This window comes from Alternaria incomplexa (assembly GCF_024043165.1).
Source record: "Alternaria incomplexa strain BMP 0042 chromosome Unknown scaffold_29, whole genome shotgun sequence".
Lineage (NCBI taxonomy): Eukaryota > Fungi > Ascomycota > Dothideomycetes > Pleosporales > Pleosporaceae > Alternaria > Alternaria incomplexa.
In genome coordinates, this window is record NW_026249878.1 from 10593 (window position 1) to 31459 (window position 20867).

Sequence of the window (20867 nt, forward strand, 5' to 3'; positions counted from 1 at the left end):
GCACTCCTTCAACTTCTCTCCATGATTGTCTTTGCGACTGTTCATGCTGTGTGGTGTCTGACCATTCATCGAGGTGCGCGTCTCCATCTTGCGCAAGATATCATGCTGACGGCGCTCAAGTTACCATACGACGTCACGAGCGTGACAGTGCTAAAGGCCAGAAACAGCCACAATCACAGCCACTACCGCAGCCACGCAAATGATTCTTCTCCTTTGGCATTGCAGCATCCATGCGTTCCGCAAGCGACATTGAACGAGAGATTGATACTGGTAGCTCGGCTCCATGTACGGGACGGATTGGAAAGGGAACGAGGGGAGCTACATTATCATTATCCCCAACAGCTAAAAGAAAAACATGTTCACATATCCTCCATCCCCAATCCACCTACAGCCTCGCCGACTCCCTAACCTCCAACCCCCCCAAAATCCCGCGACTAATATAATCGCTAATCGCCATATTCGTAACCATGGGATTAACTCCACTCGCACTAGGGAACACACTCGCATCCGCCACATAAAGCCCCTCCGTCCCCCAGACCCTCCCCTGTGGATCAACAACCCCATCCCTCTCTTTCGCACTCATCCGACAAGTCCCCATCTGATGCGCAGACACATACACACTCTCCGGGCTAGGCAAACCCCTCTGCCTTATCTCATCAAGCCAAGCCACAAACGTAGGGTCGTTGATGCCGTCGCCGGATGAGATTGAGGTTGAGGGATCGCGGATAAACGGCCGCATGTTGGGTATGACGGTAAAAATCTCACTCGCACCCTCCACATACTGTATCTTCGCCAGCGCAATAACACCCTCAAGCACATGTCTCTTATCGTAATTACTCGTCTGATACGAGAACCTGCACCGTCCATCCACCGGATCCGGATAAACCCTCCCTGTATCCCTATCTCTCGCAATGGATATATACCCAACCATGTGTTTCAGCTTCGCAGCATCGATCTTATACTGCATCGCGGACTTCCAGTCCACCCACATCAGACACGCCGACGGGACCATGTTCGTGGCTTCGAGCTTGACGCCGTGGCCCGCGTTGTCCATGTTTTCGAATTCAGAGACGACGGATGTGAGAATGCCGCCTTCCCAGGGTTTTATCTCTTCGGCGTGGTAGGCGCCGAGGAAGGTGACGGGGTGGAGGTAGAGGTTTCGTCCGATTTGCGGGTTTTTGAGGCCGGAGCGGAGGAGGAGGAGCGGGGATTGCATTGTTCCGCCTGAGACGACGACGCGCTTTGCTTTGATGAGGACGCGGCGAGTGGTTAGGGGGGTGTTGGAGACGCCGCCTTGGGCGTCGCGCGAGGTCCAGGTGCCGAGCACGCCGGTTGCAACGCGCTTGCCACTTTTGTTGGAGAAGACGACTTTCTCCGCGTGGAAGCCTTCGATGAATTTCGCTCCTGCGCGGGCGGCGTCCGGGAGGAAAGATACGACTGGGCCTTGCTTTTCGCAGGAGCCGCAGCCGAAGTTGCAGTAGCCGCAGTAGTGTTGCTGGCCGCCGGTATTCTGAGGCACAGGCGCAGCGTTCCAGCCTAGTTTCCTGGCGCCTTCGAGCAGGATCTCGTTGTTGCGGTTTTGCTTGATGTTTTTGTCCGACACGCCCATTCGGTCGCAGACGCGATCGAGCGATTCTTGGAATTGGGCGGATGTGAAGAAGGGGAGGCCGCGGGCTGCCCATTCGCGGCGGACGTAGCCTTGGGTTTGGAGGGAGGCAGACCAGTTTACTGTTCCTCCGCCGCCGAGGGACTGGCCTGCCACTACGCTCACTGAACTGTCGTCGGATGTTAGGAATGATCCGCTCATGAAGAGGTGGTGCCAGCCATCTAGTTCGGCCATGGGGAAGTGGTCTGGAGTCCAGTGATATGCCTTTTCTACTATCAACACACGATGTCCGGCTTCAGCGAGGTTCTTCGCCGTCACGCCAGCACCACACCCACTACCCACAACCACCACATCTGTTTCAATAATCTCAGGCTCGTCACCTGGAGGTATCTGGATGAACTCATAGTCGAAGCCCTTTCCAGGTCTCATACCAACAGGCACACGTGGAGCACCTATTACGCGTCTCAGCGAAGGCGACGTCTTGATCCAAGCCTGCTTGGTGATGATCACCAACGAGCGGCGCAGTTGGCGAAGCGGTCCCAACCGCGCGGTAGCCCAGCCCTGGATAATCGACTCCCTTACATGAGCGGGTTGCTCGCTGATTGGCGTGAGATAACCCGTCAAAGCCAGTGACCCCGCCCGAGTGTTGAGGACATTCAACACCATGCACAGGTCCTTTCTCTGGTTCTGCGGCATGTACATGGCGAAGACGCGCTGCAGCTCCGCTCGAAACGCCGGATCCTGACTCGCATAGTCGTCGAGATACTCCTTCACCGCCGTCTCCGCATCAAGGTCGTTTCCGGGCGCTAGAGCCCTCAGCTTGCTGACCGCAGTCGAGTAGTCGGTGTCGGTTGCGGCGAGTTCAGTCTGCGTCTTCGCCGTGGATATGGGCTTGATTGCTGGGATGACGGCATCCGTGATAGCGAGTAGCGTCTTCCATTGTTGAGGCGTGAGCGGATCCTCAGCTGGGAGCGGAGGCAGCGGAGTAGCTTTCGGCGAAACGGGCTCAGAAGGGAGTGTTGTTGACATTTTGCCACGTATGGTTTGGTGTTCAGGGATAGCCTGGATGTCGCGCGTGGACCATCAAAGGGTCTTGAAGGTGGAGCTGTCGGGCATGCTAAGGACGCAGGCGTCGTTTTGTTTAGTTTCCAACCGTGTCCACTGCGAGAGATGAAGCAACTTCCCCCGCGCCACATGCCGTGCCATTGTTGACGTCTGCTAGCCCGTGGCGGTTCGTGCCTCGGTTCAGAAAACAAAGTTCATCGACGTGTCCCGGCGAAGGGTTGCCAAGGCTGCCGTTGCTCGTGGATGTCGGAAGGACAGATTCGCCGGAGCCGCCATTGGACGTCTTTCGAGGGCTATAAGGACGTCAGGATAGGCTAAATCCTGTGATGTCTTGCATTGATCTGCCCGGCAGATCTCAGTCGTAGTCATGTTAGCCTTCGATGCGTGTGGGCCGTTGCGCAACTTAGCGTTATAGACTGCGGATCTCTCATCAATGCATTGGAAGAGCGTGCCCATGTGATCCGAAGTTTTGGCGGTATCGTGAGGTTGCAGTGGCCGGCGACGCAGTGTTAGTGAGGGGAATCCCCGACGATGGTGGGTGGGTCGGCTCGGTCTTTGAACTAGGATGAGACGGGCGCTTCTTCATCTCGGCGAATCTGGCCGGTGTCTCCAAGACTCCAACGGAGGGAGTCGCTTATCTCTGGATCTAGCAGGAGTACTCCAACTACGCTTTCGCGCCTTGTGCAGTTGGACTGCCTTGTTTGCTCAAGTCACAACATAAGGCTCGTAACTCAAGACATTGGCCGGCCAAACTTGCATCTCTTACGCGTACTCCCCCTGCGCATGGTGTAGTCAAAAGAAACTACCGACACCCGTGCAATCTTAGAAGCTCGAGCGAACTTCGTGCGAGGCAAATCCCACCAAGGATGATTGCGCAACGTCCCCACGAATCCAATTATCCGGTTGAATCCATCCGGCAGGATCTGGTCGGTGCGCCTCAGGAACATGCAGGGGACCGACTAGGAAGCCGTCTGCTTCTAGGCGAGATGAGGTTTCCACAAGGTCGCTGTCTTTCAAGACACTTGTTCAATGCCTGTTTGGGGGTGGTCCGATGGGAGCATTCGCACTCGAGACTTGATGTCGGTCCCAACAGTTCTTTCTTGGAAAGCAAGCGGCCGTTGGTGTAAGGTATTGTAGGCTCGCTAGTTAAGGCGCGTACGTCAGTACTACCTAGATAAACTAAGATCTTGACTTCAGCCCCTACATGATCCTCTCCAAAAAAGCGGGATTCTTCACTATGTGTTTATACTGTTCATCCATCTCGCTCTGCGACAACTGCCGACTAGGTGGATTTTCTTCTTTCCAACGCTGAATCTGCTCATCAAGGCTCGCCAGCTGCTCATCCAGCTGAGCGATCTTAGCAGTAAGGTCGTTAATCTTATTCGTGCAGATGATCTCCTTGTCCCCCTTCTCCATATCGAAGCTATGCATTGTCTCTTGATTGAGCTCAGAGAGCTCTTGTATTGTGGCCTTGAGGTCATCCTCGTACTTGGCCTTGAGTCGTTTGCTTATATGCGCGTCCCCTTGCAAAGACAAAAGATACTGCCCAGACATGTCTGGGCAGGGCATGGCGAAGGTATTGCGATGCGAGATGGTGGGTGGTGGATGTAGCTTTGGGAAGTTAGAGATTGTATGGTTGGTGGACATGGGTAAGACGCTGGGTGGCTGTGACGTAGTGACCCAGACAACGCCGCCGAACATCACATGTAAGATGTTACTCATCTTCACCGTCACTGTTACTTCGGTGCAAGAGATGCCTAGACTTAGCAAGACTTGGGACGACGAATAGTGATGAATAGCTGATGGAAAGATGCATCCATCTTCGCTACTTCATCCCTGGACGTTCGTAACTGTAAAGGTGACGAGGACGTACCGTGCAATTACACTCGGCATTACCAGGACTCTAATCAGAGTTCAGTCACCAGCAACTCTGTTCAGGCTGCTTGTGGTTCTCTCAGGAAAGTTGCGGATACGGTGGGGAGTCTTCGGATGTCAGAGTCGCAAGGTTTGGTACGATGTCAAAACCACAACCGGGGATCGCTGCAACGCCACGCAGCACTGCTTCACGATGCACGCACGGTCACAACACCAATACGAACAAAGACACTACCGCTACCCTTAAGCGGGCACGATTTCATTAAGCGGGCACGATTTCATTAAGCGGTCCCACATCAGCCAAAGATCGTGAAGTCTGGCCGAATAGCCTCAAGTCCACTTGGAGTGGAGCATAATATATTGGATAATTGCGTCGCGCGCGCCTTGCTCGCGTGGCTACAGAGTGGATGAGGTGCATTGAATTGAATACAGTAGTGTGGCCAAATGCCCCGCCAGTTGTTGCAAGCTGGCCGTACTTGAGCGGGATGGTAGGTGTGTGGCGCCTCTCGCGGCATACTTGCCTGTCGTTTAGCTGTGATGTCAAGGCATGTCTATCATGTCTATCAACGTCCATCACCGCCTCTTCTTGCGTTTGTGCAGGGTGTCGCAATCAAGATATGGGGTGAGTGCTATGTCATCACTGTACGGGCGCCCCAGGAAATGAGTTCACGCTTGACGCAGCAGTTCCGTCCTCGGAGAAGGTTGAGGCGTTGCTTTTCTTTTGCAGAGGCTGTGATTGGTTAGAGATAAGAGACGCCCAAACGGGCACAGTGGGGCCCAACGGCTGGCCGCCTTGAGAAGAGGCGCAACGGTCATGGTGAAGGAATGAGGGTTGCGCTGGGGAAGGGGGGGATGGGGCGTTCGCGTAAGATATAGAGGTTATGGTCAGCCTTGGAGTTGTAGTTTTGGAATCTTTTCAAGCAGAGTGGGAAGGCAGTGTGAAGACAGCGAGCTCGATGCGACGGCCGTGTTACAATTAGAATCTTCCAAATGGCCGGTCGTAGCCCGATGATACCCTGTCGTTCGGTCGGTCGCCAAGGGTGCAGGCATCCCCCATCGGGCATGGCCGCCCATCCGTCAGTTCGCTGCTGGGAAGAGGTCGCTGGAGCAGCTGGCGGGCAACAACTTAATTCATCCTGTCCCCAGAGCCTCACCCCAGGTCTCCTCCGCACTCACGCGACACCGCTGTTTCTTATCTACACCTATATCCGCCTCACTCGACCACATATACCACGACTACCACGACTATCTATTCACTATCAACATGTCCTGCTAAACCACGGTCGACTGTTGGCCCCGGCGTCTGTTGTATCACCGCCCTCGTCTCTTATCGCCTGCACGTCAGCTACCAATTGACACGCACCCTCACCACCAACACGTCCCCAAGGAGCTGCACACGTCCTGTTGGCCTGTCAGCGTCGTCTGCACCCGTCGCACCACTGCAGAGCCACTGATAGCCTCCCGCTCCGCCAGGGCTGTATCAGACACTCCAGCGCACCAATACCAGCGCAGCACTTCACCGCCTGCAACAACGTATTATACGTCTCGCTCGACTCCTCGCCAACCTCAACCTCATTCCGTCACCATGGCCACGACCTTCTCGACCGCGACTGCGATCCCGCAACACGCACCCTACCAGCACCACGCCTACCGCAAGAGCACCCACTCGCAGTACTCGCCCACCCACTCCGGCGTCAACACGCCCGCCAACGTCTCGCCCACGTCGCCGCGCACCACACACCTGCCCCTCGCCCGCCATCAGGGCATCTACCAGCCACGTACCGCCATCGGCATCCCCGCGGCGCTGCGCAAGACGGAGAAGCCCAGCAGCAAGTCGCCGCCCAAGGTCGACAGCGGCGTGTCGTCCCCGAACCAGGGCTGGTCGGCTGGCACGTACGGGTGGGTCGCCAACGAGGGCAGCGCGACGCCCGTCTCGCAGATTGGCAATGAAGACATGCAGAGCCTCTACAACGCCGAACCACTGTCGCCCGTCGCGGGGCCAATCACACGCAACCACTGGCAGGTATGTATTCGCGCCTTTCCTACTTGTCCGCTATGCCGCTGCTAGCCTGTCCGTGCTTCCCTGTCGCGTGCTCACCTGGGCTGCGAGGGGACCGTCTTACGTACATGGTCCGGTCCCACCGCCTAGCGTGCGCTGGTCTGGCCTCCCGCTGTCTGCAGAGCCGACATGCCGAGCCCTCCAACTCAGCTCAACAAGACGCCTGGGGGGCAAACTCGGCGGCCAAGGTCGATCATGTTGTGCATGTCGCCTCGCCATGGGCTTCGGATAATTTCCATCGTCCTGTCGGCATTCACTGCTTCTGTCCAGACCTGCACGTCGTCCCCCACGCTAGACCTTTACCTGGGCTTTTACCCGATGCAGGGCTGAAGTCCGGGCTGTTCGGGCTAGCGACACTTGTCCACTTGTCCACTTGTCCACAATTCAGAGTTGCCGTTGCGTCCAGAATCCACACTAACTCATCCCTAGGCCGACGGTTCCACATCGGTGTGTTCGGCATCCAGCTGCCAGGAGCCCTTTGGCTTCTTCCAGCGGCGCCACCACTGCCGCAAGTGCGGCGGCATCTTCTGCTGGCAGCACTCGCGCAACAACGTGCGTCTCGACGAGCTCGCCCGCTTCCACCCAGAAGGCCACTGGCACCGTGCCTGCGACCGCTGCCACAGCTCCTTCCGCGAGTGGGAGCACCTCCGCTCCAGCCGCACCAACAGCGAGAGCTCCGACAGCAGCAACAGCAGTCCCGCTCCTGCAAAGTCCATCGAGACTCCTGCGCCGGCTAAGCGTCCTGAGAATACGCGCGTAGGCAGCCTCGCCCAGAGCTTCCAGGGCACATGGAACTGGAGCACTTTCTAAACATGGGCGTTTGCTTGTCATCGCCGCACACAACTTCCTTCATATCTTCATGACACCTGGACGGACGGACATCCTGCTCCTGGCGTACTCTCTTTTGATGATATCCGGAGGGCCCAGTATTGTCTTTAACGGCACTGGTCCCATTCCACCTTTTCACTTGCTTCGACCTCGACACGAAGCTTTCTGCATCTGCATCAACTAAACTGCATAATACCGGCGTCCTCTCTTTGCTTTTCCAACATGGCGTCTTGATCAATCACGGGGGTGGTCTGTGTGTGTTTTGTCTCTTGTCCTTGCGATTCAGCGTTTTCCTTCGACAACTTTAGAGACTTCCTTTGTCTCTCTCTCTCTGTCTGGATCTCCCTTTGTGGAGATGACAAGATGTTACAGCGTTTTACGGCCGACGAAGATATCCAGAATAATGATTGTTGGAGATGGTCTTTCTTTCGATGAGACTCCAGGTCATGGCGGTACGCGGTGATGTGCGACGGACGCACGTAGACCGTTCGGGAAGCCGTGTGTCCGTCTCATGTCACCGCGTACCGTGGTGATCTGGAGGTCTCTGGGCAGATGGATGGTTGATTGTTCATTCGGCTGGGTTGTATGTGTTTTATCATGTGGTTATGGTATACGAGGGAGATGGTGTGGTGGTTGTGGTGGTTGTGGTTTGTTGAGATGAGATGAAATTACATTGGTATATTCTGAATCTTCGTGTACAGGTGTGCTGGTGATGTGCTGGAGTCGTTCATATATGGGAGAAGACAAGGCTAGATCTCCTCCTGTGCGTGTGTGTATCGATGAGGCGGTGGGCATGTGCTTGTATATGTAGGACATGTGGCGGGTGTGTTGTGATGTGGTACCCTGATGGCGTGATGTCGGTCAGGGTTTGGTCGGGCGAGGCTAAGGACTGGTGTTTGATGCATGTGGATGCCGCTTGTGGGTAATGTACCATAGCATTGGAACTGTTTGGCACTGAACCCAGTAATCGAGAACTATAAACGACGTTCACAAATATGTTATATGTTAGCATCTCCCTTGTAAGGTTCCGAGCATGGATGGAGTCGTAGAAACATCTTCACCAACGTGGACCTACCCCAGCATCAAGAACTCCAAACACAGAAAGGAAGACAGTGAGACAAGAACAAGTATACATGAATAAGGAAGAGAGAAACAACATTCCATACCACAAACGCAGTCCACAACTCCTCCTGGTGCTTCGTTCGCACAAAGGCACCATACGGAGATACCCCGCACTCCGATTGGTCAGATGCAGTGGAGTGCTGATGGCGTTTTTTTGCTGGACGAGCACGACGACCCTGACGTTTACTGCACGAGTCATCGAGGGATCTGGTGAGATACGCGAGACTGCTTTGTTTGTATCTTGGTTTATGCGCTTGACCTAGTCTTACTCAACTCTGCTGGGATTTACGGGTTCGCGACTGCTGCACGCGCTTCACTTGCCGGCTCGACACCTGCACGATTGCGCTCAACCGATCTCGCTGCGCTCAACCTCACTTCGTTCGACGTCCGTCGCCATACGTCCTTCTCTTCTCCAAGCTTTTGGGGGCGCCGTCGCCCCCAGGTTAGTGAGGGGGTCTCTGAATCGATACTTTGCGCAGATGGCGACTATGGCTCAGACAGCGGTGCAGGGGAATGGGGAGGTGGCGGGGACGTTGCACAATCATGGGGCTACGCAAGGAGATGGAAGCAATAACGGGGCCGCGCAGTCAAACGGGAAGAAGAGGAAACTACATGGGCGCGCATTCTATGAGAGTATCGGCAGTCCAAAGCTGATACTTGCGCCCATGGTCGAACAGTCAGAGTTCGTATGTCTCTTCGTCTCTACACGACTCTGCACAGAGATGATGGCTAACATCATTGACTATAGGCATGGCGACTACTCTCGCGCTCGTTCCTCCCCGAGTCTCAGCAAAAAGACCTCCTAGCATACACCCCAATGTTCCACTCGAAGATGTTCGGCGAAAAGAGCAACTACCGCGATGCGCACTTCCAGCCCCTCAAATCGACCATCCCCTCACCTAGCGACGACTACCACCTCTCACAACTACCCGAATCGGAAAGACATCTCGACGGCAACCCTGCGTTCGACCGACCGCTTACCGTACAATTCTGCTCGAACGACCCTGAGGACTTTCTGCGCGCGGCGAAACACGTTGCGCCCTTTTGCGATGCGGTTGATCTGAATCTGGGATGTCCACAAGGAATCGCAAAGAGGGGGAAATACGGCGCATTTCTGCAGGAAGACTGGGATCTGATATCGAGGATGATACGCAAACTACACGAAGAGTTGGACGTCCCAGTCACGGCGAAGATGAGGGTCCTCGAGACACCAGAGAAAACTCTCGCATACGCAAAGACACTGCTAGATGCAGGCGCAAGCATCATCACAGTGCACGGCCGCCGTCGAGAACAAAAAGGTCACAACACTGGCCTCGCAGACTGGAAGATGATCCGCCATCTACGGGAGAACCTTCCTAAAGAAACAGTCATCTTCGCCAACGGCAACATCCTCCAACACGACGACATCGCAGCCTGTCTAGAAGCCACAGGCGCAGACGGCGTCATGAGCGCAGAAGGAAACCTTTACGACCCCACCATCTTCGCCGCACCACCGCCACCCGGCCAGGAAGGACGAGAGTACTGGCGCGGTCGCGACGGGAAGGGTGGGTACAGGATGGACGCAGTCATGAGACGGTACATGGACATCATCCACAAATACGCGCTCGGTCAGGACCCACCACAACGGAAACCGCTCTGGATGCCCGGCGACCCCGACGTCGACGTCGAAGCCTCATCAAAACAACCGCAAGAAACAGCCGATTTCAACACCAACACCAACACGGATGCCGCCGAAAACGGCAAACGTCCCGCCGACCAAGGCGAAAGTCCGCCAAAGAAGAAACAAAAACCGTTGTCTAAAGCTGCGAAGAAGAAGGAAGCTAGTAACCCCAATCTCACGGCTATGCAAGCCCATCTCTTTCATCTATTGCGTCCACTGGTTTCTCAACACCACAACGTACGAGATGCGCTTGCACGGTCACGGACGGGCGATATTGAGGCGTTTGAGAATGTGCTGAGGCTTGTTGAAGAGGCGGTTAAGGAGGGGATTATGAAGTACGAAGAAGAGCATGCTAACGACGCTGTGACTGAAGCCCAAGATGTGAAGGAAGAGGGGAAAGTAGAGGGGAATGGGGAGGAACTAGACCCCTACGAATCCTCCCTCGCAACCGTCGCACGTGTCAAGAGGCCGTATTGGGTGTGTCAACCGTATGTTAGGCCGTTGCCGAAGGAGGCGTTGGAGAAGGGGAGTATGACTGTTAGTAAGAAGGAGAGGAAGAGGTTGGAGGAGGAGAAGGAGAGGGCGGAGAAGGCGGAGAAGAAGGGGGATGAGGAGGTCAAGAGTGTGGGGTTGGTGCCTGGGGGGAGGGTTGAGGAGAAGGTAGTCAGTGAGGAGGGTGGAGATAAGAAGGCGGATGGGGAGAAGGAGGAGGTTGTTGAGGAGCCGAGGGATGGTATGGTCTGTGGTTGAGAGAACGAGGAAACTTCCAGTTTGGACGCCGGTGATCATCCTGGGTGGGTGGGGGAGGCGGAGGGGAGGAGGAGGGGACGTGGTGCAAGTCATACTATCCGCCTCTTGACAACATTGCGCTCTCACGATGGAGATGCTCGAGTCGAATGCAAGTTCACGGCGCACGAGAGTTTTCCAACGCAAAGAGATTGATCATGGATGGTGCATGCCATGCAAAGCACCCACAGACTGTACATGAAGACCAGAGAAGGCCTCTCTAGGACTTCGCCCTAGAGGCAAAAGCGTGCGGACTATAATGCAGAGTCTAAGATCACACACCAGCAAGAATCTAAAATGTGTGGAGGCAGAATGCCTTCTCTCCAATTCCTTGCGTTCCTCTGGTTCTTTGTACCGGGACGGGAGCTTGCATATACAAAGTCAGGACGTGTAGCTTTGGTGCCATTCGATGCAAGAGGGCGACATCCCCGCTGTGCTAGGAAGATTCGACGTGCCTGTCGTGCTACGTAACTACACTAATCCTGCCGGCGGGCCTATGGGAGCGGAGCGGAAGAAGAAGAAGAAGAAGAAGAAGAAGAAGAAGAAGAAGAAGAAGAAGAAGAAGTCCGTGGGAAAGGCTGACGTACACGGGGTTATGGGCAGAGATAAGTTGATTCTTGCGCTATTGGAGTCGTTGGCTGAGTGGTTCACATTGGTTCAGTCACGTATTCGAGAATGAACAAGGCTGTTGCGATAGACCCACTGTATTCTCTGCAAGGTAGCAGCCCAGCGCCAACGCCCGATATCTTCGTCCACTACAACACCTCACCGACTCCTTGTCTCTTCCGTAGTATCCAGCGTAAACTCCGCCTTTGCGAATGCCGCTCTACTCGACGCTCCCACCAAAACATCGTACCTCCCCTTCTCCCTCACCCACTTCCCCCTATCCTCACTCCACCACGCCGTCGCACCCCAAAGCCCCATCCTGACCTCCACCTTCTTTTTCTCCCCCCTCCCTACACTCACCTTACTAAACCCCCTCAACTGTTTCTCGGGTCCCCTCACACTAGCCTCCCGATTCTTCACATAAACCTGCACCGTCTCCTTGCCCTCCCTCTCCCCCGTATTCTCAACTTGACATTCAACCACCAGTTCCTGCCCGTCCACCGCGACACCAACCCCGCTGATCTCGAAACTAGTATAGGACAGCCCGTGCCCAAACGGAAACAGCACATCTCGGTCAACAGCATCATAATACCTATAGCCCACATAAACATCATCCGCATAAAGCACCCTCTCCTGATCCGCATGCCCACAAAGAAACGCAGGATTATCCTGCACCCTCACCGGGAAACTCAACGGCAACTTGCCACTCGGATTCGTAATTCCGTACACCACGTCCGCGATTGCATTCCCCGTTTCATTGCCGCCGTACCAGACCTGCAGGAGCGCTTTTGTGTCAGACAGCCAGGGCATGGAGTATGGCCCGCCGGAACTGATGGCTACAACGGCCTTACTGTTTGCGGCAAGCACGGCGGTGATGAGAGAGTCGGTGTGAGGGGGAAGCGACATGTCTTTGCGGTCGTTGCCCTCGGATTCCCATTCGCCAACGAAGCCGGCGAGGATGATGGTTTGGGGGGTTTGGGAGGCGAGGTGGGCGGCGGATGCGATGGCGGTGGAAGTGTCGAGGCGGTGGCACCCGCCTAGACGGATGTTACCTGGTTTAAATGCTGTGTCGTCGCTGCCGCTGCTGGAGGCGCCGGATATGGAAGGTGAATTCCAGCGACACAGTATTTGGTACGTTTGCCCTGCGACAACATCCATGCTTCCGTGTTCTTCGACTGTGCCGTTGCGGAAGAAACCATCTGCTTTCTTTTGGTGCGATGTATTGTCGATGATGAGCTCGTTGTCAATGTATAAATTCGCGGTTCCCTGGACGCTGAGGCCGAAATCGAAAAGTCCGGATGAGGAGGGTGTGAAGGTGCCGGTGATGTCGATGGAGTACTCGCGTAGGTTCTTGTCGTGGTAGTTGAAGAAGAAACCGCACGAGTTGAGGAGCTCGTAGTGGTCGAGGAGGAGGCGCGGGGGTGTTGTTGCGTCTGGTGGGGCGGAGTAGATGGTCATGTCGTAGCCCACTTTCCCGCTCTTTGTTCGCATTTGTGCACCGAGGAGGGGTAGTTCGTAGTGGTTGTAGATGCCTTGCGAGAAGTGGACGGCGGCTTGGGAGCGTTCTGTAATTGCGTCAAAGGGCGTGACGGTGTTGTAGGGACGTAGATGGGCTACTCGGCCTCCTCGGTAGGCGGCTACCTTTCCGTTGGGCCCGATGATGGCGATTGGCTTGTTGATGTCGAAGGGTAAGATGTTCTCGTCGTTCTTCATGAGGACGATGGACTCGGCTGCTGCCTCGCGTAAGAGGGCTCTATCTTCGGACCTGTCCAGTGTTTCTTCTTCGGTGCCCTCGATCTTCGACGCTGACGCTTTCTTGACCAGATTTAGTACCGCTCTTGCTCGGTCGTCTACGCATTCTTTGTCGACTCTTTTCGCTGCGACGGCATGGGCAAGCCGCTTGCCTCTCCATTCACCTGGGCCGGGCATCTCTAGGTCAACGCCTGCTTCGACTGCTCCTTGTACGCCGTACATGCCAAACCTAAGACGGCAGGGTTAGCACGGCATCTTCGACGCGACTGTCTACTATGTCTTACCAATCACTCATAACAAGCCCCTGGTACCCCCACTCCCCTCTCAACACCCCCTTTAATAACTCCACACTGTCCGTAACATGCAGCCCATTGACCTTGTTATACGCCGTCATCAGCGCCCCCGGCCTCCCCACCTTCACCGCCAACTCAAACGGCCTCAAATAAATCTCCCTCAACGCCCTCTGACTAACCACGCAATCCATGGCAAAAATCCCCTGCTCCTGATCATTACACACAAAATGCTTCACCGTCGCCGTTATGCCCGTCCCCTCAATCCCGCGGATAAACATGCCCGCCAACATACCAGCAAGATATGGATCTTCGCCGTAGCACTCGTGGATACGGCCAGCGAGGGGGCTGCGCGGGATGTTGATCGTCGGAGCGAGTAGGACGTGGGCTTTCTTTGCGCGGCACTCTTCGCCCATTAGTGTGCCGAGGCGTTGGAGCAGCTCTGGGTCCCAGGTTGAGGCGAGGGCGGAGCCGCAGGGAAGACACACACTCGGTGTTGAGTTGAAGAAGCGGCTGCCGCGGACGGCGTCAGCGCCGTCGGTGATGCAGAGGGAGGGGATCGATAGGCGGGGGATGGCGAGGGTGCGCCAGAATGAGCCGCCTGGGTGGTGGTTAGTACTTGGCCAGTGAGGAGATTCTTCTTGTGGTTATAGTGGAGAGAGTGAGAGCGAGATGTGGAGGATACGACGAACCTGAAAGGAGACTGCATTTCTCTGCGAGCGTCAGTTGAGATAGGACGTCTTCTACGTCCATGTTTGCCATGGTGCGACAAGCGTGGCGGGGAGTTGTGGAATGTCCGGATTTTGCATCAAGAGATTGCTTGTCCTTTCAAGCGCGTATACGGGAGTGCGAGCATGTAAAGTGAGATGGTGATGTCACGTGGGCACGCGCATAGCCGCCTGTACAGCGCTGGCCTTACGCAATACAGTCGTTTGCATGCCGGAGCAATTTGAGCACTCTAATGTTGGAAGGCGCTCATGACGCAGTGGTAAGACATGCTGATCAATGAATGAATCGAGGTTAGCATGCGGGCGACGGTGTCTCGTGGAGCTAAGTCGATATGCACATGAAGTACATCTTGGCTTGCAGCACATGTACCCAACGTCAGGGTGCGGCCGCTCCGTTCTTGTATCCTTGCAATCACTTGCAGGAGGTGTATGCGCGAGCGTGCGTGCTAGTCGGTTTTGTCGGCTAGTGGCGGAGCGTGTCGCAGATGCTGTCCGCGTGCGACAACGGGATGTTGCCGCTGTCATCGTTCATGTTACTCAATGCGACAGAGATAATGAGATGCGCAATGAGTAACCATGGGTACAAAGGTGAAATAGAAAGTAGACATCTTTTGATGTTTTGAGATATCAACCTTTACATAGACATTAACCTCCGTTTTGCTCCTTGCGGTTTACAAGACGGAATTCTGTATAGACTCTTGTATGAAAACGCTTTCGCTCGTGTGTACAGTCTCAGTAATCATCTCTTGCACCTCGGCTTCCTTGACCGTTTCTCTAGCGTCTTCGGCGAGGCCTCTAAAGTGTCCCCCTGGCAGCTTCAGCAGTTCGCTAGGGCTACCAGCTTCCACAACAACTCCCTTGTCCAACACGATGATCTTGTCAAAGTCCATGACTGTTCCGATCCGATGCGCAATAACAAGCATAGAAGCAAGCCCGCATGCGGACAGCTCCCGTATCGACGTTTGGATTGCTGCATCAACGACTGGATCCATGGAGGATGTCGCTTCGTCTAGGATGAGAAGCCTTGAGCGATCAACGATAGCGCGTGCGAGGCTGAGCTGTTGGCGCTGACCTTGGGAGAGATTGCTTCCGCCATCCATGATTGGTTGCTCGAGCAACGATAGAACACGCATGCGTCTTCTAGAAACCGCCTCGTCGGGATCTGAGAACAGACCAGGACCAGATAGTCGATTCGTTTGTTTGCGATGTGCATCACTGCAGCCGGGCCAATGAACTTGTTCCAATGCGTGGACGAGATCTGTGTCGTCATGCTTGTCAAAAGGATCGAGGTTTGTGCGGACAGTACCGAAGAAGAGATGCGGGTCCTGCGTTATGATGGAGAGACGCTGGCGCAGCTGTTGTAGAGCCACTTCCGCAATGTTGATGCCATCAAGCGTGATGCTGCCCTGTTCCGCTTCGAGAATGCGAAAGAAGGCCATTGCAAGAGTCGATTTTCCTGCTCCTGTGCGCCCAACAACCCCAACCCGCTCATTTGGTCCAATCTCAAAGCTGACGTGATTGAGAGCAGGAGGGAGATGGGGCGCGTGTCTGATGACTAGATCAGAAATCTTCACACGGCCCGACTCTGGCCAGGCTGCGGGTGGCAACATTCCGCAGCTGTAATGCTCGCTTGGTATGTTGGTATACTCGAGAATGCGGCTTGTGCTGGTGAGGGCAAGGTCGAGATTGATGAAGTTGCGAACAAACGCCGAAACAGTCTCCGTGTAGCGGATCAGAAAGCCCAGAGCGAAACCTGTCATTGCGACTGTGATGCCAGGCATCGCGACGATGATCAATGTGGCTGCGGTCACAAAGGCGGACCCAATTACTGCCATGCGACAACCAAACCAGGCGTTCACAAGCCAAAGATTCCAAAGTGCCCGTGTGTTGTCGTCGACCAAAGCTCCGAACTTGATGGTGTATCTTTCCTGCAGGAGCATCGACCGGATAGTAGGCAGGCCATCCATGGTTGAACACAAGCTTTCAAGTACCGGACTGCGGCTGATGTTGTCGAGATGCTTTAGTTTGCGTGCCACTTGAAAGAACTGAAGTGCGCTGTAAGTGCACATGAGAAGCATCGGCAAGGACATGGGCAGCGTCCACCAACTAACGCTACTGCCGACTCCAAAGATCGAGATGAGCATCAGGGCACTTGTCAAAGCGCTGCCGAGGATTTGCCCCACTTGCTCATCAAGAATCGCCGTGTCGCTTGTAAAACGATTCATGATCCGGCCTAGAGGGTTGCGGTCGGTGAAGTCCATGGGTGCACGTAAGACAGCGTGTAGGAGCATGTCGAACAACCGTCTCGAAGCATTGAACATGGATGCGTACGTCAAGTATTCTTGCGTAATGCCGATAAGACAAGTCGCCATTGCAAATGCCGCGTAAATACCCAAGTACCAAAAGAGGCCGGCATCGTTGTCGCTTGCGGGACTACGCATGGCTTGAGTACTTCGTTCATCTTGCTGTACCCAATGGGCGATCCACCATGACTGTTAGTTGTTAGCATCACAACATCGCTCGTGTACACGATGTGAAACATACCTGTCCGACGACAATGCCAACATAGCCCGCGTATATTAGGACAATCAGTAGTGTGTACCAGAGGCCCCCAATATACCGCAGATATAGCATCAAAGTACTGTGTTGTGATCCCGAGTTACGTTCCTGCTCGTCCACAACATATTGGTGGGTGGTCATGACACCCGTGGAATCTGGAATCACGAACAGCTCCCCAGATGTGACAGATAACGTCGAGAGATTGCGAGAATGTCTCGACCTGGCCTTGGCAATTGATCCAGAACGAATCCTTGGGGTCATCTTTGTCATGGCGTTGGGTATATCATGTGATTCTTCATCAATGCGGTCGTCCGCATATCTGGACTGGTACTGGCCATCACCCGATAGTGAAACGATGTAGTTCGCGCTAGGCATGTAGAGCGAGGGATGGTGCGAAGCCAAGATGACGGTACGCCCTTGGACGAGTGAGCCACTTAAGACGTGCTCTGCGATATGAAGCGCAGTGTGAGCGTCGACAGCGCTGAAGATGTCGTCCAGTACTAGTGTAGCCGCGGAGGAGTAGAGGGCACGCGCAAGCGCGATACGTGAGCGCTGGCCACCACTGAGATTGACACCATGCGGTCCGATTTCGGTCCAGTCGCCATCCTTGAAAGTTGCAAGATCCGTTTCCAGGGCACAGGCAAAAAGCACCTTCTTGTATCGTCTTGCTTGCATCGGAAGCCCGAATGTGATGTTTTGCATGATCGTGCCAGCTTCAATCCACGGCGTCTGTCCGACATACGCGATTGCTACATTCAAGGGCCAAGAGCGGCCGCCTGTCACACCTCGTGTCTGAGCGACAAGGCTGGGCTTGGTGACATTTCCCGAGACGAGCTCGCACTCCCCAAGAACAGCGGCCAGTAGTAGACTCTTTCCAGAGCGATTGGGCCCTTCGATGACGCTCACAGCACCTTGAGGAAAGGACAATGTCAGGTCTTTGAGAGCGAAGTCGTTCGGCCCTGTGCCATTCCACCGAATCGTCGCGTTGCTAAAGCTGATCTCATCATGGTTGGTCGAGGGAAAGCACTGATCGGCCGCATAGAGGTATTCCTGGAGGCGTCGCAAGCTGTTCGAGGCGCGCACCCAACTTGATTGTAGGGGAGGAATAGCCGCCAGTGTACCGTTTATAGATCCGAGAATTGATAGCGCTGTAAAAGCAGTAGATGCTTTCAGACTTCCAGTAGCGTGTACGTGTATCGAGATGACGAGTACGGAAAGTACAATCGGGGTTAGCGTACATATCGCCCTCGAGGCCATGCTCCATCGATTGACCGCCCAAAGACTATTCAGCTCTTTGTTGCGTTGGTCTGAAACATACGTGGCCCAGTTATCCTCCGCTCCAGAAAGCTTGATCTGACGGACTCCTAGCAAAGCTTCCGTGACGGCTGAGACGCGTAGGTCCTTGTCAGCCATGAGCTTGCTCTGCCCTTGCGCGAGTCGCCGTGCAACGAGCGCGTTGGCACCGAAAAGCAGGGCTATCATGATGATGCTGGCGACCAGACTTCTCCATCCCATGAGCTGCTGAATGAGGAACCCGGAGATCGCCAGCTTGATGAGCGACTCGTAACCCCTGTAGACCTCTCGAATGCAGTTGCCGATTTGTTGCGTATCGGCCGCGACCAGGTTGATGAGATTGAGACTTGCTGGGTCCGTTGGTTTCGTTTCATTCTCGTCGTCTTCTTCTTCCGGTTCCGTAGACATGCCTCGAAGCATCTTGTCAAAGAGAAGCATGGTAAGCTGCTTCTGCATTTTCAGACCCAAGTCTATGCTCGACACCCAAACAGTCCACTTCTCCACTAGAGCAGAGATAATGACGCTCGCTCCAAGACCAAGTATCCATGGAGTAGTCGTAGTCAGTCTATTTTCGCTATCGGTATCTCGCTCCATGGCTCTGAGGATACCGAGAAGCATCATCTGCGGCGCGAAGCTGATGATGGATCCAAGAATAGTCAGACTCAGCTGCACAATCAACTTCCGTGAGTAAACGACCGACAACATCCTCCAGAGAGGGTATGGATTGTTTTGAAAAGTGTCATGTTGCCGAAACTGCTGCAGGAGGTGAAGCGCGCGCGTTCTGGAGTTGAGCTCCGGAAGGCAGCATATCATCGGCGCGGTTGCTTTCGATAGAACATGAAGCGACGATTGGGACCAGGAGAAGAACAGTAGGCCAAATACCGAGCTTGTGGCTTGTCTGTCCACAACAACTCCGTTCCAGAAGACCTCCGGGCGGCGTGGCAGCAGTAAGCCATGCGCACCGGCCAGCGCGGCTGACACAAGCTCGATGATGATTAGAATGCGCTCTTCTTGTAATAACTGGCTCCATTGCGAAAGATCGTTGTATCTGGCGAAGAGGACCGCGCATGCTACGTTGACGGAGTTCAGGCTGCCCCGCAGCGCTAATCCGAATCGGCGCGGAGCCGATGGCTCGGTGAACAACGTCATGGACTGTAGCATCAACGTGATCTAGGCATCCCTCGTTAGTCGGATCAAAACGATGAGAGAAGAATTCCAACTTACCCATATTCCAAATTGAACGACCCGGTCAATGGAGAGCCTATTGCGCGACCCAAGCACGACGAGCCCAAAGCCGGCCAAGCTACCAAGAAAAGTATTGGTGGCAAACAGGGCTCGTGGCCAGCGATCAGAAAACTTGGTGAGTGACTCTTCCGACGCACACCCATCTTCATCTTGATATCGCTGGTCGTTTTCGAATAATGCCTCCCGCAAGTCTGAGCGCCGCAGCCAGAGAAACAGACGTGTTGAAGCAGAGCTACTCAAGCCAATCGCCAGGATGAGCTGAGCCACATGTATTAGGTTGACCATGCTCCAGGCGATGGTCATGGTGAAGAACATTTTGGAGCGAGACAGTCACTCGCGCGCGTACTGCAATGATCACATGCGAGAATCAGGAAAGGAATGAATTCGCATCGGCCTTTTGGAGGATGTGAAGGGTGTGTGCGAGCGACCCTTTGATATATACACAGCCATGGGCCATGGGAGAAGCATGTCTGAGCACGTCGCCGTCGTAGCAGTTCCGGAGATGAACTGAATTTGTTCTGCTTCTATTTTCATGGTCGCACGTCCTAAATGGGAAGCATGCGACACTTGTAGTCGGGTTCAGGCTCGCCAATCAGGCTTGGGCGTCGCCATTTTGTCTTATTGCGACGTGGTAGGAAGATTCGGGAAGCGGGTGATCGACAGTTTGCCAATGATGTGCGGGTAGTGCACTATCATGCTTTTCCAACTCGATTCAAGAACCAACGCTACACGTAAAGCAAAGATACGAGACAAGCACCAAAGAGCTGACGTTTGAGATGCGACGGCGGTGTAGCACTGCTGTGTTGAAAATGAGTGGTCTGGTCAAGCACCACCAATTTGGGACATGTCCTTCGGACCATCAAATATCTCGATGATCATAACTTGCGGACCCATGAAGGTTCGGGATACACGTGGCTAGCGAGTACGATCCTAATTCCTTCTTCGCGCACGGATAGTCTGACGACCAGTCATGATATAGTCTCGACATTGAGAAGCAATCAGAATGACGGGAGTAGATGCGAAAGAAAGGGAGACCGGCGAAACAATTAGCCCGTGCCAACAGCTTTGGTACTATTCAAAAGTCTTTTGGCGTACAACGGAATGATCGCCAAGTTCGTCGAACTGATGTACCTCAAGACAAGCATCCCGACACATCAACGCAGACCGGCGACCGCGCGCGCGTACTTCAATCTCATAGTCGCGAATGATACGCTCGTTATCTGCGTCATTGGCGCGCATGGCATCGATAGCTTCAAGCAGCTTGTGTACGTCCATGAGAGCGTGATTGAAGCCTTCTCCGCGATCTAGTCAGGTTAACGAACAGCTCGTTCAAGGAGGTAGGGAGCACGAACATAAAGGCATAGTATGCGCTGCATCGCCCGCAAGCGTGACA

The 20867-nt window shown here is 54.5% G+C and overlaps 7 protein-coding genes across 7 annotated transcripts; 2 read left to right on the forward strand and 5 right to left on the reverse strand.

Annotated features, from left to right (window-relative positions):
• Positions 1 to 385: 385 nt before the first annotated feature.
• J4E90_010862 (uncharacterized protein) lies at positions 386 to 2635 on the reverse strand (the record flags this gene model as incomplete). The annotated part of the gene is made up of 1 exon (XM_051440374.1): positions 386 to 2635. One exon carries the CDS (start codon positions 2633 to 2635, stop codon positions 386 to 388), a length of 2250 nt encoding a protein of 749 aa, XP_051285728.1.
• A 1236-nt stretch (positions 2636 to 3871) lies between these two features.
• J4E90_010863 (uncharacterized protein) lies at positions 3872 to 4240 on the reverse strand (the record flags this gene model as incomplete). Its single annotated transcript, XM_051440375.1, has 1 exon — positions 3872 to 4240. One exon carries the CDS (start codon positions 4238 to 4240, stop codon positions 3872 to 3874), a length of 369 nt encoding a protein of 122 aa, XP_051285729.1.
• Positions 4241 to 6131: 1891 nt separating this feature from the next.
• On the forward strand, positions 6132 to 7415 carry J4E90_010864 (uncharacterized protein; the record flags this gene model as incomplete). Its single annotated transcript, XM_051440376.1, has 2 exons — positions 6132 to 6569; positions 7035 to 7415. The coding sequence occupies 2 exons, from the start codon at positions 6132 to 6134 to the stop codon at positions 7413 to 7415; spliced, it is 819 nt and encodes a 272-aa protein (XP_051285730.1).
• A 1805-nt stretch (positions 7416 to 9220) lies between these two features.
• Positions 9221 to 11680, forward strand: J4E90_010865 (uncharacterized protein; the record flags this gene model as incomplete). The annotated part of the gene is made up of 3 exons (XM_051440377.1): positions 9221 to 9241; positions 9304 to 10948; positions 11418 to 11680. 3 exons carry the CDS (start codon positions 9221 to 9223, stop codon positions 11678 to 11680), a joined length of 1929 nt encoding a protein of 642 aa, XP_051285731.1.
• An 86-nt stretch (positions 11681 to 11766) lies between these two features.
• Positions 11767 to 14402, reverse strand: J4E90_010866 (uncharacterized protein; the record flags this gene model as incomplete). Its single annotated transcript, XM_051440378.1, has 3 exons — positions 11767 to 13588; positions 13644 to 14250; positions 14342 to 14402. The coding sequence occupies 3 exons, from the start codon at positions 14400 to 14402 to the stop codon at positions 11767 to 11769; spliced, it is 2490 nt and encodes an 829-aa protein (XP_051285732.1).
• A 646-nt stretch (positions 14403 to 15048) lies between these two features.
• J4E90_010867 (uncharacterized protein) lies at positions 15049 to 16818 on the reverse strand (the record flags this gene model as incomplete). Its single annotated transcript, XM_051440379.1, has 2 exons — positions 15049 to 16130; positions 16815 to 16818. The coding sequence occupies 2 exons, from the start codon at positions 16816 to 16818 to the stop codon at positions 15049 to 15051; spliced, it is 1086 nt and encodes a 361-aa protein (XP_051285733.1).
• Positions 16819 to 16885: 67 nt separating this feature from the next.
• J4E90_010868 (uncharacterized protein) lies at positions 16886 to 19378 on the reverse strand (the record flags this gene model as incomplete). The annotated part of the gene is made up of 1 exon (XM_051440380.1): positions 16886 to 19378. One exon carries the CDS (start codon positions 19376 to 19378, stop codon positions 16886 to 16888), a length of 2493 nt encoding a protein of 830 aa, XP_051285734.1.
• Between the last annotated feature and the right edge of the window lie 1489 nt (positions 19379 to 20867).